The sequence below is a fragment of the Bombina bombina genome, chromosome 1, assembly GCF_027579735.1.
Source record: "Bombina bombina isolate aBomBom1 chromosome 1, aBomBom1.pri, whole genome shotgun sequence".
In the NCBI taxonomy this organism is placed as follows: Eukaryota; Metazoa; Chordata; class Amphibia; order Anura; family Bombinatoridae; genus Bombina; species Bombina bombina.
The window spans coordinates 531,300,885-531,319,512 of NC_069499.1; the positions used below are offsets into that span (position 1 = coordinate 531,300,885).

Here is an 18,628-nt window from a genome sequence, read left to right on the forward strand (position 1 = left end):
TACGTTTTTAACGTCCCTTCATATTCCAACTACCGGAAGTGGTGAATGCGTCACTTCCGGTATCGTAATTTCAGATGGGTAAACAGTACGGTTTCCAGTAACGTTCTGACAGTTCTATGTAGATGGTGGTAATCTACAATATACTAATATCAACATAAAGGGTATTCTGGCAAATATTGTGTTAGTATTAACAATATGCATGTTAATATATGTCGAATTAAACTATTACTTGTCTAGCTCTTGTGCAACCATAATAATTTGATGTCTGGAAGGGAACACGGGATTGATTGTTGTTTAAAAAGGGGAACTAATGAAGTTAGATATTCTAAACCAATAAAACAGGAGAAATGGATATATCAAAAGTTTCATTTTTATCTCCTTGGATAATGCCATAGATCTAAAAGTATATAAAAATTATATGTATAAAAAATATAAGATATATATATATATATATCAGCTGACAAAGTTTATAACTCTCAAATCTAGCATGAAATATAATATAAAAAATGTATATTTAATACAATATGTATATAGAGTACAGTAGAATTACGAAACATTTATAAACATCCAATCCTAACTAGATGTACAGATCAAAGATGTCAATCTAGTATACCTCATAGAAACGGGTTGAAATGTAAAGTCAATGTGGAAAACTAATTAAAGGGACATTAAACCCAAATTTTTTCTTTCATGATTCAGATAGACAATACAATTTTAAACAACTTTCTAATTTACTTCTATTATCTAATTTGCTTCATTCTCTTGATATTCTTTCCTGAAAAGCATATCTAGATAGGCTCAGTAGCTTCTGATTGGTGGCTGCACATAGATGCCTCATGTGATTGGCTCACCCATGTGCATTGCTATTTCTTTAACTAAGGATATCTAAAGAATGAAGCAAATTAGATAATAGAAGTAAATTGGAATGTTGTTTAAAATTATATTCTCTGTCTGAATAATGAAAGTAAAATTTTGGGTTTAATATTCCTTTAATAGATAACTTCTTTTATACATAACTAAATAAAGAAGGGGTGCTGTCTAGAACCTCTAACCTCAAAATAGTTAACTGTGAAAATACTAAATATGGGAAGGTATTAAAAGTAGGGTATTTTACCCTATAAGGGAGTGATGAAGTAATCATCTTTGGTAGTGTGATGTACATTAGCCATTTTCACATATTGTTGGATGTTATGTAATAGAGAGTTTATATTACGAGCTCCAACTTCAATTGGACAGTGAGTAGGCTACTCAGTGTCGTACTACCTGTCTAACACCTAACTGTGTACAGCTAGTATGATAATACATGCACATACCAGATTACGTGTATTTGGGCACTGTAGCCTATAGGATTCACTTAGTGTAATAAATTCTCTTTATTATTGGGTCCCCTGTCCAAATAAATTATTTGAGGTTCAATAGGTGGGATAAATCCTCCTTATTGTTTAATCCCCTTTGGTGTATTCAGTCAAGTTCGAACATCCATTTGGATTCCGCAGTTAACAATTTTTTATCATAGTCTCCTCCCCCTCCAATTTGGTGTCACCAGCTGGATACCCAGATAGCTGAAATCTTTTTGGTTTCCCTGATGGTGCTTGGTGAAATGTCTGTATAGTGGGGTTTCAATGTTCTTATGTTTAATTTGGAGTAAATGTTCGCAAATCCTATCTTTAAAACATCTAGACGTCTGTCCTTCATACTGTAGGCCACAGCTACATTGTACTAGGTAGACTACTCCTTTGCTACTACACCTTATTAGATCTTTAATTTCATATTTAGTCTTAGAGTTATGGGAGATAAAGCTTTTGGTTTTGATCCCCCTTACACAAGCTTTACAGGTAGGGCATGGGAAGAAGCCTCTTACATCCCTCCCAAAAACATCTTGAACTCTTGATGTCTTTTTTCGAGGGATACTTGGGGACAGCATGTTTTTCAAATTATCTGTCTTCCGATATATGAATCTAGGTTTTGGTGTTTTTTCACGTACAATCTCATTATTTTTGAGCAGTGCCCAGTGCTTCTCTAGGATTTTTTTATAATGCATCTGTTCTCACTGTATTCCGTTATAAATGGGACAACAAGTGTGTCTCCTTCACATACATTCTTATTGGTCTTACACTTATACTTTAGAAGATCTTTCCAATCTCTTTTTTTTGCTTCTTTGATGTATAAAGGAACTTTTATTTATTAATTAGTTTTCCACATTTACTTTACATTTCAACCTCTTTCTATGAAGTTTACTAGATTGACATCTTTGATCTGTACATCTAGTTAGGATTGGATGTTTATAAATGTTTCGGAATTCTACTGTACTCTATATACATATTGTATTAAATATACATTTTTTATATTATATTTCATACTAGATTTGAGAGTTATAAACTTTGTCAGCTGATTTACCACTTCCGGTAGTTGGAATAGGAAGTGACGTTAAAAACGTCATTTCCGGTTTACCGATGTTTTTTTTATCAACGGCTACTAATACACACTTTGGAAAAAGTGGTCTTCGAAGGGATATTAGCAGGATGGTTAAACAGATCAGGGTTCCAATTGTGGCACAGAGTAAGTAAGAGGGGAACTATGTAAGACTGATAGCGAAAACGGATATAATAAAAAACTGACACAATAAGCTTTGGGGTTTCCGTTTCCGGTATACCACTTCCGGTTTTGGCAAAATTACAGTTTTGGCGCCAAAACAATGTCGAGATGATTGGTTATTCACAAGTATAAAGGAAGCCTCTATACCATACCATACTATAGTCTTGAAAAAGGCCCAAAAGTAGGGCCGAAACGCGTTGACAACTTATGATGAGCTTCATTTGATTATTCATAATTGTTTATAGCAGTTTTGCACTATGTTGTTGTTTTTCATTCACAGGAACTCAGGATTTATATATTGAGGGGTCTCTTGGATAACTCTGGATCTTCCCCAAAATCTTTTTACTATATAAGTTCATATCACTGAGGATTCAACTAAGACACTTTCACACCATACAGGATTACCACTTAAAATCCAGAGTGTACATTTGGATTATACCCTCATCAGTTCAACCATCTTTTCTAGCATTTTTTTCTAACATTTTTCACGTTTTTTTTTTTTCACGCTTTTTTATTTTTATTATATATATTTATGATATATATTTTTTCAATAAATTTTTTCACCATTTTTTAACTTTTTCAAATGTTTCACCCTCAAGGTGTAATGTAGGACACTATCACGATATCATTTTTGCACAATCACCTATCTGGTTTATCCTATGTCATCATCTTGACCACCTTATCTCATTGAGACTCATATAGGTCCCAATGTAACTTTCTTAGACCTTTGATTGTTATAATCCCGACTGTTTTATATTTGTATTTTAACTTTGTATTTTAACTTTGTATCGTATATGTACCATATACACATTCCTGCAATTTTAACTAATTTTATTTCCATGTTAAATTGTGTATATATGTTTGTTAATATGAAATAGATATGTTGTAAGAGGTTACCTTTTCCTTTGCCTCACCACCCATTAGGCGCTCCCCGAGCTTTAATCTATATCTGTTGCTAACTTTTAGGGCAAGCTAGGGGCCCTTAGTTTCTAGGAGCTAATAGGAATCCATTAACGCTAAGCGATGGGAGAGAGACCCTTCACCACAATATTATGTTCCCCCAAAAATAGTGCAAAGCTGCCATGGTGATATCGCCAGCCGGGCTGGTAAATTGAAAATTTTAGTTGCCCACAAGAATTTTTACTCTTCATTGGCGACTGGACCGGTCTATTCATATGTATGTATATATGTGTGTGTATATTTATGTATGTGTTCTGTGGCGATTTACCACCTGGGTGCAGCTTCTTTTTAACCCAATAATGCTTTTCACTGAGTAGAATTTTCCTGTAGTATATCAGTCTGATCCAGCCTATTAAGATCAGTCCAGTGCTAAAATACCCTACACTTGCTCCATGAACAAGGAACATGGCAACCCCAGATGATCATTTCGCCTTTTTATTGACTGAGGTCTAGCCATATTATTCTAAGCACACTCTACTCTGTGAACTGAACTAAAAATAAGCTGCACCCAGGTGGTAAAACACCATAAAACAAGCTATCAAGTTATTGAGCTGGGTGTTCGTTCCAAGTTTCTCTTGCCCAGGACTTGATAAAATTGTTCCAAATCTAGATTCTAGAAATCCTAAACTTTAGGAGCCAGATATAGTTATTTATAATGAATATAGTGAGCCTAGTGTTCATTCTTACTCTTACCTAGTGTTTCAAAATGACAACTGGGTCTTAAAGATGTGTGTTTTAGCTCTAATATCACACAGACAGTTTGCACCCACCATGTAGTCTTTAATTTGATTTAAATATTATTATAGAGATCCCAGTGTATTCTTTACAGAATAATTTTGTCAATCATTAGAACACAGACTCCAAAGTTTTAAAAACATCATTATTTAAAACAAAAAAAGTGTATACATATTTCTTTCCAAAGGCAGGGAGAGTCCACAACTTCATTCATTACTGTTGGGAATATCAATACCTGGCCTCCAGGAGGCGGCAAAGATACCCCAGCCAAAGGCTATAAATATCCCTTCCACTTCCCCTATCCCCCAGTCATTCTTTGCCTTTCGTCACTAAAGGAGGATGGCAGAGAAAGTGTTAGAAGAAGATAGTCCTTTAATCTGTATTTTCCCTTCTAATAAGGACTGGGGTATTTTAATACAAGTAGCCATGTAATCCTTTCAGTGAAAGTTGCGGTGAAGGTTAGTTACTAGGTGTCGCAGGGAACGTTCTTTGTCCCTTGTACTCTAGTAGAGTAATACTAACAACCCCTTTGGAAACCAGTGTTTCTCTTTTTCTGAGAGGAATTGCCTGGTATTTCAGGACTGGACTGTACTGTTAAGTCAGGATCAGACTGATATGCTACAGAAAAGTTCTTCTCTGTGAAAGGCACATGTTGAACAAAAAGAGGCTGCTTCTTGGGTGGTAACTAGCCATAGAACAAGCTATTATGCTATTGTTCGTTCCCAGGTTAAGCGCTTCTCTCTTTTAATTTATGCTAATTTTGACTCTTAGGGAAGTCTCCCTAAGTGTGGGAATTCGGACGTGGACCCGTTGCTCAGTGTGCCTAGAGTGATATGGCTGCACCTCACTGACGAGGCCCACACTAGACCGAAACGTACGTCTGGGGTTTTGCCGTTTCCCTTGTTTTGAGAGGGATTGCCTGGTATTTCAAGGCTGGACTGTACTGTTAAAGGGACACTGAAAACTTTTTTTCTTTTGTGATTCAGATAGAGCATGCAATTTTAAGCAACTTTCTAATTTACTCCTATTATCAAATTTTTTTCATTCTCTTGCTATCTTTATTTGAAAAAGAAGGCATCTAAGCTATTTTTTTGGTTTAGACCCTGGACAGCACTTGTTTATTGGTCAGTTAAATTAATCCACCAATCGGCAAGAACAACCCAGGTTGTTCACCAAAAATGGGTCGGCATCTAAATTTACATTCTTGCTTTTCAAATAAAGATACCAAGAGAATGAAGAAATGTGATTATAGGAGTAAATTAGAAAGTTGCTTAAAATTGCATGCTCTATCTGAATCACGAAAGAAAAAATGTGGGTTCAGTGTCCCTTTAATTCAGGATCAGACTGATATGCTACAGGAAAGATCTTCTCTGTGAAAGGCACATGTTGAGCAAAAAGAGGCTGCTTCTTGGGTGGTAACTAGACATAGAACAATCTATTATGCTATTGTTCGTTCCTTGGTTGAGCGCTTCTTTTAATTTATGCATTTTACACTGTTTTTCTTTTCTTCACTCTGATCCCTGGTAGATGTTGGAGAGAGACTGTCAGACCTTGAGATGCTGTGTCTGCTCCACAGCACTGATTCTGGAGGGTAAGTCCTTTTTTTATTCTAAGTGGGATTATGCCTGGTAAGGCTACGGAATTCCCTTCTGATACAGGGACTTTTAATAAAGGGATCACAGTGTGGTATTCCTCTTTATGTACTGATTTATGGGCGATTTATGGCTCCGTATAGAAATGTATATACTCTCCAGCACCTGTGTATCAAACGGGTGACGCCATCCAGGACTCCACACCAAAAGGTCCCAAGTATAATGCAAGAAAAAGAAACAGATTGCAGCACTCCAAGATAAAATATGTATATTTATTTACATCTACTTCAACCAAACATAGAACAACGACGTTTCGGGTGTTATCACTACAACATGATTAAGGGATAACACCCGAAACGTCGTTGTTTTATGTTTGCTTGGAGTAGATTCAAATAAATATACATTTTTTGTCTTGGAGTGCTGCCATCTGTTTCTTTTTATTGATTTATGGCTCAGCGCAATTTATTATATGCAGATAGAAGCAGGTTATTGGGGCTTAGCTGCGCTTTCTCCCTTGGTGGGAGAGGTCTCCAATAGCGCATCAGTGGGCTCTCCACCCCGAGGTTTTTCCGAGATAACTCTCAGGTGGGGGACTCCGGAAATTGACCTCATGGCTTCTCGTCTTAATACCAAACTACCCATTTACGGGTCTAGATCGAGGGATTCTCAGACAGCATTAGTAGTCGCATTAGCGGTTCAATGAAAAGTTCAATCTAATCTATTTCCTCCATTGGCCCTTCTCCCTCGAGTAGTTACCCGGATCAAGCAGGAGCAAGCTCTGGTGATTCTAATAGCGCCATCCTGGCCTCAAAGGACCTGGTTCCTAGACCTGGTTCGGATGTCCTCCTCCCCTCAGTGGAGGATACCTTCTCGGGCAGACCTCCTAATTCAGGGTCCATTCTTACATCAAAATTCTCTGAGACGGACTGCCTGGAAATGTAATGCTTAGTCCTAACCAAGAGAGGTTTCTCTGAAAGAGTTAGACACCTTGATCCAGGCTCGGAAGCTAGTCATTTGCCGTATTTATCACAAGGTGTGGCATACTTACCTTCATTGTGTGAGAAACATGGCCTTTCATGGGACAAGGTGAAGGTTACTCGAATCTTGTCCTTTCTCCATGATGTTTTAGAGAAATGGTTGTCCGACAGTTTTCTAAAGGGTCAGATCTCGGCCCTATCAGTCTTACTGCACAAGAAGCTAGCAGATCTTCCAGATGTGCAATCCTTTTTTCAGGCTAGAATCAGGCCTGTATTCAAACCTGTTGCTCCTCCTTGAAGCCTCAACCTTGTTCTTCGTGTTCTGCAGCAGACTCCGTTTGAGCCTATGCATGCTTTTATCTTGGAAAGTTTTGTTTTTGTTGGCCATCACATCTGCTTGCAGAGTCTCTGAGATATCTGCTTTACAGTGTGATCCGCCCTACCTTGTTTTCCATGCCGATAAGGTGATTTTGCTTACTAAGTTAGGGTTCTTACCCAAGGATAGTCTCAACATCAATCAAGAAGTTGTTGTTCCTTCCTTTTGTCCTAACCCTTCTTCCTCGAAGGAACGTTTGCTCCACAATCTCTATGTTGTACCTTCAGGGTACAACATAGGGTCAGAAGGCTACTGTCTTTCTGGCTGATCATCAGTGGCTTATGAGACAGCTAGACATCAAGCTCCTGAGAGAATAACGTCTCATTCCACTAGAGCAGTTTCTTCTTCTTGGGGTTTTAAGAACAAAGCTTCCATAGGGCAGATTTGTAGAGCGGCTACCTGGTCCTCTTTACATAGTTTTCAAAGTTCTATAAATTTGATGTTTTTGCTTCAGCTGAAGCAGCTTTTGGGAGAAAGGTGTTACGGGCTCTGGAGCTTGGTTATCGTTTTCCAACAATAATGAATAAAGTCGTGGACTCTCCCTGCATTTGTTTCTCTCCTGGCAGGGAGAGTCCACAACCCAGCCCGTAAACAGTTTGGGCGGCTCCCTTTTTGTCTTTTCTTCTGACACCTCTATACCCTAATGTTTCTCCTGCTTTTCCTTGTTCCCTCGTTCGAATTACTGGGGGGGAGGGGATAAGGGAAGTGGGAGGGATATTTATAGGCTTTGGCTGGGGTGTCTTTGCCTCCTCCTGGTGGCCAGGTGTTGATATTTCCAACAGTAATGAATTAAGTCGTAGACTCTGCCTGCCAGGGAAGAAAGGAAGTTTTCTGGTAAGCATACATTTTGTTTTTATAATAAGATTTATAATCCTACTTGGTATCTTCTGTTCCTCCACCACTCTTCATTTCCTCTCTTGGCTGTGCTGTGACATAGAGAGCAGTCCCACCCACTCTCTACATAGGCTTCCTAAGGACTTTCAAAGGGATGGACTTAACCCTTTTCAAGGATAGATTAAAATAAAAGTAAGTACTGTACACATATGGCATTTAATTAGCTAAAGTTTACCATCGCTTTAACTGCATTTTCTGGGTTTTTAATATCAGCACTGCTGTTTCTCAAGTAGCAGGAGGTTATGTAGGAGGAGCATTTAGTTGAGGGCCACAGAAATAATAATATTGATGAAGATAGAGACTGTTCTGAGATAAGTGCACACATTGGAAGGAGAGAGTTGCAGCAGTAAGCCCCTGAACCTCTTTCCTAGGGAACAATGGTACAGAACTTTCTGGGACGCAAGGACTTATTTTGTATGCTCCCCTGGCACCCTGACTTCCAGATTGATCAAGCTCTGCTGTATAAAGAACTCCTGTACAGATTTATCAGTTATTTTCTTTCTTTGTAAGGTCCTCATCAGCATTACACTTACTGTTTCCCTGTTAATATGTTTTGATTGTTTTATGGTTTGGAGCTAAACTTTTATTAAGACTAATTGTTTAATGTTTTTATTCAATCAGATTTCCACTATTGCAGAAAGTGAAGATTCCCAAGAATCTGTAGACAGCGTTACAGACTCACAGAAACGCAGAGAAATCTTATCCAGGCGGCCATCCTACAGGTAGAACTAATCATTAGTATTTTACTTGTTAGCAATTTTTTGTCTGGTGTATTCTGGGAACTATTCTATGTCAGGCCACTTCTTACTATTATTTTTATACTGCTTTAACCCCTTAATGACAACTGACGTACCAGGTACGTCATGCATTAACAAGCAGTTAATGACAATGGACGTACCTGGTACGTCAGTTGTCTAACAGAGTGCTGGAAGCGATCACAAATGTTCCAGCAGCTCTGAGGGTATTGCAGTGATGCCTCGATATGGAGGCATCCTGCAATACCACTTTACAAGCCCCCGATGCAGAGTGGCCCTCTCGGCACCGGTAGCGATAGTGCCAGGTGTGAGGGTGCGCGTGCACGATGCGCGTGCGCGTGTGTGCACATGAGCATGCATGTGCGCGCATGCACGTGCGGGCGCGTGCACGTGCACCCATTACCCACAATGACACCAATAAATGAGGGCAGAAAGGGGAAAAAAAGGGATTTTTTAAAAAAAAATATATAAAAGGATCTGGGAGGGGGTGGGGGTATTGTGGGGGGCTGCTACACTACAGAAATAGTTTTTTAAGTAAAAATAAAATAAAAATACTTTTTGGGGGGTTTTTGGGGCCAAACTGGGTACTGGCAGACAGCTGCCAGTACCCAAGATGGTGGTAATTAGGTAGGGGAGAGGGTTAGAGAGCTGGAGGGGGGATCAGGGAGGTTGGGGCTAAGGCAGGGGTCCATCACAGCTAAAATACTTTATTATTTTTATTTTTTTTTAAAAAAACCTCTTTTATTTAGTACTGGCAGACTTTCTGCCAGTACTAAAGATGGCGGGAACAATTGTGGGGTGGGGGAGGGAAGAGAGCTGTTTGGGAGGGATCAGGGGGTGGGAATTGTCAGGTGAGAGGCTGATCTCTAAAATTAACCCTGCAAGCTCCCTACAAGCTACCTAATTTAACCCCTTCACTGTTGGGCATAATTAAAGTGTGGTGCGCAGCAGCATTTAGCGGCCTTCTAATTACCAAAAAGCAACGCCAAAGCCATATAAGTCTGCTATTTCTTCTGTTATGTGTGATCAGTCCACGGGTCATCATTACTTCTGGGATATAACTCCTCCCCAACAGGAAATGCAAGAGGATTCACCCAGCAGAGCTGCATATAGCTCCTCCCCTCTACGTCAGTCCCAGTCATTCTCTTGCACCCAACGACTAGATAGGATGTGTGAGAGGACTATGGTGATTATACTTAGTTTTTATGACTTCAATCAAAAGTTTGTTATTTTACAATAGCACCGGAGCGTGTTATTACTTCTCTGGCAGAGTTTGAGGAAGAATCTGCCAGAGTTTTTTACTATGATTTTAACCGGAGTTGTTAAGATCATATTGCTGTTCTCGGCCATCTGAGGGAGGTAAAGGCTTCAGATCAGGGGACAGCGGGCAGATGAATCTGCATTGAGGTATGTAGCAGTTTTTATTTTCTGAATGGAATTGATGAGAAAATCCTGCCATACCGTTAAAATGACATGTATGTATACACTTCAGTATTCTGGGGATGGTATTTCACCGGAACTACTCTGTTAAAGGTCACTAATCCTTTTAATAACTATTTATCATGTTAAACGTTTTTGCTGGAATGTAGAATCGTTTACATTGCTGAGGTACTGTGTGAATAAATATTAATGGGCATTATTTTCCACTTGGCAGCCTTTTTTGCTTTTATTTGTGACAGTTTCGTTTCTCTTCACTGCTGTGTGGGAGAGGGAGGGGCCGTTTTTGGCGCTCTTTGCTACGCATCAAAAAATTCCAGTCAGTTACTTTTATATTTCCTGCATGATCCGGTTCATCTCTGACAGATCTCAGGGGTCTTCAAACTTCTTTGAAGGGAGGTAAATTCTCTCAGCAGAGCTGTGAGAATTCTTATAGTGACTGTGAATAAAAACGTTGCTTTGTATTTTTTATGTCAAATTTAATTATTGTTATTTTACTAATGGGAACAAACCTTTGCTAAAAGTTGTGTTGTTTTAAAGTTTGATGCTATAACTGTTTTTTCAGTTCATTATTTCAACTGTCATTTAATCGTTTAGTACCTCTTTGAGGCACAGTACGTTTTTGCTAAAAAAGATTATAACCAAGTTGTAAGTTTTTTTGCTAGTGTGTTAAACATGTCTGACTCAGAGGAAGATATCTGTGTCATTTGTTCCAATGCCAAGGTGGAGCCCAATAGAAATTTATGTACTAACTGTATTGATGCTACTTTAAATAAAAGTCAATCTGTACAATGTGAACAAATTTCACCAAACAGCGAGGGGAGAGTTATGCCGACTAACTCGCCTCACGCGGCAGTACCTGCATCTCCCGCCCGGGAGGTGCGTGATATTATGGCGCCTAGTACATCTGGGCGGCCATTACAGATAACATTACAAGATATGGCTACTGTTATGACTGAAGTTTTGTCTAAATTACCAGAACTAAGAGGCAAGCGTGATCACTCTGGGGTGAGAACAGAGTGCGCTGACAATACTAGGGCCATGTCTGATACTGCGTCACAGCTCGCAGAACATGAGGACGGAGAGCTTCATTCTGTGGGTGACGGTTCTGATCCAAACAGATTGGATTCAGATATTTCAAATTTTAAATTTAAATTGGAAAACCTCCGTGTATTACTAGGGGAGGTCTTAGCAGCTCTTAATGATTGTAACACCGTTGCAATACCAGAGAAACTGTGTAGGTTGGATAAATACTTTGCGGTACCGGCGAGTACTGACGTTTTTCCTATACCTAAGAGACTAACTGAAATTGTTACTAAGGAGTGGGATAGACCCGGTGTGCCGTTCTCACCCCCTCCAATATTTAGAAAGATGTTTCCAATAGACGCCACCACTCGGGACTTATGGCAAACGGTCCCTAAGGTGGAGGGAGCAGTTTCTACTTTAGCTAAGCGTACCACTATCCCGGTGGAGGATAGCTGTGCTTTTTCAGATCCAATGGATAAAAAATTAGAGGGTTACCTTAAGAAAATGTTTGTTCAACAAGGTTTTATATTGCAACCCCTTGCATGTATCGCGCCGATTACGGCTGCGGCAGCATTTTGGATTGAGTCTCTGGAAGAGAACTTTAGTTCATCTACGCTAGACGACATTACGGACAGGCTTAGAGTCCTTAAACTAGCTAATTCTTTCATTTCGGAGGCCGTAGTACATTTAACCAAACTTACGGCTAAGAACTCAGGATTCGCCATACAGGCACGTAGGGCGCTGTGGCTAAAATCCTGGTCAGCCGATGTTACTTCTAAGTCCAAATTACTTAATATACCTTTCAAGGGGCAGTCTTTATTTGGGCCCGGTTTGAAAGAAATTATCGCTGACATTACAGGAGGTAAGGGCCACGCCCTACCTCAAGACAAAGCCAAAGCTAAGGCTAGACAGTCTAATTTTCGTCCCTTTCGGAATTTCAAAACAGGAGCAGCATCAACCTCCACTGCACCAAAACAGGAGGGAGCTGTTGCTCGTTACAGGCAAGGCTGGAAACCTAACCAGTCCTGGAACAAGAGCAAGCAGGCCAGGAAACCTGCTGCTGCCCCAAAGACAGCATGAATCGAGAGCCCCCGATCCGGGACCGGATCTAGTGGGGGGCAGACTTTCTCTCTTCGCCCAGGCCTGGGCAAGAGATGTTCAGGATCCCTGGGCACTAGAGATCATATCTCAGGGATACCTTCTAGACTTCAAATTATCTCCCCCAAGAGGGAGATTTCATCTGTCAAGGTTGTCAACAAACCAGATAAAGAAAGAGGCGTTTCTACGCTGTGTACAAGACCTGTTATTAATGGGAGTGATCCATCCGGTTCCGCGGTCGGAACAAGGACAAGGGTTCTACTCAAACCTGTTTGTGGTTCCCAAAAAAGAGGGAACTTTCAGGCCAATCTTAGATTTAAAGATTCTAAACAAATTCCTAAGAGTTCCATCCTTCAAAATGGAAACTATTCGGACAATCTTACCCATGATCCAAAAGGGTCAGTACATGACCACAGTGGATTTAAAAGATGCTTACCTTCACATACCGATCCACAAAGATCATCACCGGTATCTAAGGTTTGCCTTCTTAGACAGGCACTACCAGTTTGTAGCTCTTCCATTCGGATTGGCTACGGCTCCAAGAATCTTCACAAAGGTTCTGGGTGCCCTTCTGGCGGTACTAAGACCGCGAGGGATTTCGGTAGCTCCGTACCTAGACGACATTCTAATACAAGCTTCAAGCTTTCAGACTGCCAAGTCTCATACAGAGTTAGTTCTGGCATTTCTAAGGTCGCATGGATGGAAAGTGAACGAAAAGAAGAGTTCTCTTTTTCCTCTCACAAGAGTTCCATTCTTGGGGACTCTTATAGATTCTGTAGAAATGAAGATTTACCTGACAGAAGACAGGTTAACAAAGCTTCAAAATGCATGCCGTGTCCTTCATTCCATTCAACACCCGTCAGTAGCTCAATGCATGGAGGTGATCGGCTTAATGGTAGCGGCAATGGACATAGTACCTTTTGCACGCCTACACCTCAGACCGCTGCAATTGTGCATGCTAAGTCAGTGGAATGGGGATTACTCAGATTTGTCCCCTACTCTGAATCTGAATCAAGAGACCAGAAATTCTCTTCTATGGTGGCTTTATCGGCCACACCTATCCAGGGGGATGCCATTCAGCAGGCCAGACTGGACAATTGTAACAACAGACGCCAGCCTACTAGGTTGGGGCGCTGTCTGGAATTCTCTGAAGGCTCAGGGACTATGGAATCAGGAGGAGAGTCTCCTTCCAATAAACATTCTGGAATTGAGAGCAGTTCTCAATGCCCTTCTGGCTTGGCCCCAATTAACAACTCGGGGGTTCATCAGGTTTCAGTCGGACAACATCACGACTGTAGCTTACATCAACCATCAGGGAGGGACAAGAAGCTCCCTAGCAATGATGGAAGTATCAAAGATAATTCGCTGGGCAGAGTCTCACTCTTGCCACCTGTCAGCAATCCACATCCCGGGAGTGGAGAACTGGGAGGCGGATTTCTTGAGTCGCCAGACTTTTCATCCGGGGGAGTGGGAACTTCATCCGGAGGTCTTTGCCCAAATACTTCGACGTTGGGGCAAACCAGAGATAGATCTCATGGCGTCTCGCCAGAACGCCAAACTTCCTCACTACGGGTCCAGATCCAGGGATCCGGGAGCGGTTCTGATAGATGCTTTGACAGCACCTTGGAACTTCGGGATGGCTTATGTGTTTCCACCCTTCCCGCTGCTTCCTCGATTGATTGCCAAAATCAAACAGGAGAGAGCATCAGTGATTTTAATAGCGCCTGCATGGCCACGCAGGACTTGGTATGCAGATCTAGTGGACATGTCATCCTGTCCGCCTTGGTCTCTACCTCTAAGACAGGACCTTCTGATACAGGGTCCATTCAAACATCAAAATCTAACTTCTCTGAAGCTGACTGCTTGGAAATTGAACGCTTGATTTTATCAAAACGTGGTTTTTCTGAGTCGGTTATTGATACCCTGATACAGGCTAGGAAGCCTGTTACCAGAAGGATTTACCATAAAATATGGCGTAAATACCTATACTGGTGCGAATCCAAAGGTTACTCCTGGAGTAAGGTTAGGATCGCTAGGATATTGTCTTTTCTACAAGAAGGTTTAGAAAAGGGTTTATCAGCTAGTTCATTAAAGGGACAGATTTCAGCTCTGTCCATCTTGTTACACAGGCGTCTGTCAGAAAATCCAGACGTCCAGGCCTTTTGTCAGGCTTTAGCTAGGATCAAGCCTGTGTTTAAAGCTGTTGCTCCGCCATGGAGTTTAAACTTAGTTCTTAACGTTTTACAAGGTGTTCCGTTTGAACCCCTTCATTCCATTGATATAAAATTGTTACCTTGGAAAGTTCTGTTTTTAATGGCTATTTCCTCGGCTCGAAGAGTCTCTGAGTTATCAGCCTTACATTGTGATTCTCCTTATCTGATTTTTCACTCAGACAAGGTAGTTCTGCGTACTAAACCTGGGTTCTTACCTAAGGTAGTCACTAACAGGAATATCAATCAAGAGATTGTTGTTCCATCCTTGTGTCCAAATCCTTCTTCAAAGAAGGAACGTCTTCTACACAATCTGGATGTAGTTCGTGCCCTCAAGTTCTACTTGCAGGCAACTAAAGATTTTCGCCAAACTTCTTCCCTGTTTGTCGTTTATTCTGGACAGAGGAGAGGTCAAAAAGCTTCTGCTACCTCTCTCTCTTTTTGGCTTCGTAGCATAATACGTTTAGCCTATGAGACTGCTGGACAGCAGCCTCCTGAAAGAATTACAGCCCACTCCACTAGAGCTGTGGCTTCCACTTGGGCCTTTAAGAATGAGGCCTCTGTTGAACAGATTTGCAAGGCTGCAACTTGGTCTTCGCTTCATACTTTTTCCAAATTTTACAAATTTGACACTTTTGCTTCTTCGGAGGCTATTTTTGGGAGAAAGGTTCTTCAGGCAGTGGTTCCTTCTGTATAATGAGCCTGCCTATCCCTCCCGTCATCCGTGTACTTTTGCTTTGGTATTGGTATCCCAGAAGTAATGATGACCCGTGGACTGATCACACATAACAGAAGAAAACATAATTTATGCTTACCTGATAAATTCCTTTCTTCTGTTGTGTGATCAGTCCACGGCCCGCCCTGTTTTAAGGCAGGTAAATATTTTTTAAATTATACTCCAGTCACCACTTCACCCTTGGTTACTCCTTTCTCGTTGATTCTTGGTCGAATGACTGGGACTGACGTAGAGGGGAGGAGCTATATGCAGCTCTGCTGGGTGAATCCTCTTGCATTTCCTGTTGGGGAGGAGTTATATCCCAGAAGTAATGATGACCCGTGGACTGATCACACAACAGAAGAAAGGAATTTATCAGGTAAGCATAAATTATGTTTTCTGAACAAAGGGGATCCCAGAGAAGCTTTTACAACAATTTCTGCCATAATTGCACAAGCTGTTTGTAAATAATTTCAGTGAGAAACCTAAAATTGTGAAAAATGTTAAGTTTTTTTTTTTTATTTGCTCGCATTTGGCGGTGAAATGGTGGCATAAAATATACCAAAATGGGCCTAGATCAATACTTGGGGTTGTCTACTACACTACACTAAAGCTAAAATTAACCCTACAAGCTCCCTTCAAGCTCCCTAATTAACCCCTTCACTCCTGGGCATAAAACACGTGTGGTGGGCAGCGGCATTTAGCGGCCTTCTAATTACCAAAAAGCAACCCAAAAGCCATATAAGTCTGCTATTTCTGAAAAAAGGGGATCCCAGAGAAGCATTTACAACCATTTGTGCCATAATTGCATAAGCTGTTTGTAAATAATTTCAGTGGGAAACCTAAAGTTTGTGACAAATTTTGTGAAAAAGTGAACTTTTTTTTTTTTATCGCATTTGGCGGTGAAATGGTGGCATGAAATATACCAAAATGGGCCTAGATCAATACTTGGGGTTGTCTACTACACTACACTAAAGCTAAAATTAACCCTACAAGCTCCCTACAAGCTCCCTAATTAACCCCTTCACTCCTGGGCATAAAACATGTGTGGTGGGCAGCGGCATTTAGCGGCCTTCTAATTACCAAAAAGCAACCCAAAAGCCATATAAGTCTGCTATTTCTGAAAAAAGGGGATCCCAGAGAAGCATTTACAACCATTTGTGCCATAATTGCATAAGCTGTTTGTAAATAATTTCAGTGGGAAACCTAAAGTTTGTGACAAATTTTGTGAAAAAGTGAACTTTTTTTTTTTTTATCGCATTTGGCGGTGAAATGGTGGCATGAAATATACCAAAATGGGCCTAGATCAATACTTTGGGTTGTCTTCTAAAAAAAAATATATACATGTCAAGGGATATTCAGGTATTCCTGACAGATATCAGGGTTCCAATGTAACTAGCGCTAATTTTGAAAAAAAGTGGTTTGGAAATAGCGAAGTGCTACTTGTATTTATTGCCCCATAAATTGCAAAAAAAGCAAAGAACATGTAAACATTGGGTATTTATAAACTCAGGACACAATTTAGAAACTATGTAGCATGGGTGTTTTTGGTGATTGTAGATGTGTAACATATTTTGGGGGTCAAAGTTAGAAAAAGTGTGTTTTTTTCCATTTTTTCCTCATATTTTATTATTTTTTTTTAGTAAATTATAAGACATGATGAAAATAATGGTATCTTTAGAAAGTCCATTTAATGGCGAGAAAAACGGTATATAATATGTGTGGGTACAGTAAATGAGTAAGAGGGAAATTACAGCTAAACACAAACACTGCAGAAATGTAAAAATAGCCATTGTCATTAAGGGTAAGAAAATTGAAAAATGGTCCGGTCATTAAGGGGTTAAAGAATATTTATTTATGTTCATCACCTGAATTGCACATTTATAATTTTTTACATCAGATAGTAAGAGTCCATGAACCATAACGTGTACTGTAGGACTATTCCCCTCCTGACCACTAGGAGGAGGCAAAAGACACCAGAGTTTTAAATTCTCCCCACTTCACATCCTCAGTCATTTTCTTCGGTCTCCTTGATGAGGAGCGGGGTGAAAGTGAAGTGCAAGATCTTCTGATTTGTTTGAAAGGGGATCCTCTAAACTGTTCTGACATCCGAATCCTCCTTACAGCGACCTGTCGATCAGATGGGCAGACAAGGGATTTTTCAGCTAGGCAGTGAAAGATCTTCTTTCAGTGAGAATTGTTGCAGGCCTCCTAGGTGAAATGTGGATTTGTCTACCAATCAGTGGTCTACAGTGAGCTGCTGCTTGTTAATCCACAACCCTACCTAGGTGAAAAGTGGACTTATCCAATCTCCAGGGTTGTAGATGCTGTTAATTCAGCACACATCCTAAGCTCACACTGCTTAGGATGGGCTTGTCTGCTGGATACATGTTTCTGCAGTCGAGGTAAGCCCAGGGGATGGAGGTGTAGTAAGTACCTGCACCTTACAAGCTCACTGGCTATTAGTATGAACATGTACACATGATTTGTGTACAAATCTGGCAACATATATTATATATTAGTATACACATATACTAACAGTGACATTACAAATGTGGACAAAAGATAGATATTTACACTAAAGAATGCAAATATTGCACTCTATGCCCAGACTTCACAGGCAGAAAATAGTGAATGCATATAAAACATAACTTTCTCCAACATAGGTGTGTCCGGTCCACGGCGTCATCCTTACTTGTGGGATATTCTCTTCCCCAACAGGAAATGGCAAAGAGCCCAGCAAAGCTGGTCACATGATCCCTCCTAGGCTCCGCCTACCCCAGTCATTCTCTTTGCCGTTGTACAGGCAACATCTCCACGGAGATGGCTTAGAGTTTTTTAGTGTTTAACTGTAGTTTTTCATTATTCAATCAAGAGTTTGTTATTTTCAAATAGTGCTGGTACGTACTATTTACTCAGAAACAGAAAAGAGATGAAGAATTCTGTTTGTATGAGGAAAATGATTTTAGCAACCGTAACTAAAATCCATGGCTGTTCCACACAGGACTGTTGAGAGCAATTAACTTCAGTTGGGGGAACAGTTTGCAGTCTCTTGCTGCTTGAGGTATGACACATTCTAACAAGACGATGTAATGCTGGAAGCTGTCATTTTCCCTATGGGATCCGGTAAGCCATGTTTATTACGATTGTAAATAAGGGCTTCACAAGGGCTTATTTAAACTGTAGACTTTTTCTGGGCTAAATCGATTGATTATTAACACATATTTAGCCCTGAGGAATCATTTTATCTGGGTATTT

The 18,628-nt window shown here is 40.4% G+C and overlaps 1 protein-coding gene across 4 annotated transcripts in view; it reads left to right on the forward strand.

Moving 5' to 3' along the window:
• The window catches only part of CREB1 (cAMP responsive element binding protein 1), a 448,507-nt gene that overhangs the window by 199,234 nt on the left and 230,645 nt on the right, over positions 1 to 18,628 (forward strand). For all 4 annotated transcript variants that reach the window (XM_053698635.1, XM_053698634.1, XM_053698636.1 and 1 more), the window contains one exon: positions 8,751 to 8,851. In XM_053698635.1, coding sequence (XP_053554610.1) covers positions 8,751 to 8,851 — 101 coding nt within the window. The remainder of the gene's footprint in view (positions 1 to 8,750; positions 8,852 to 18,628) is intronic.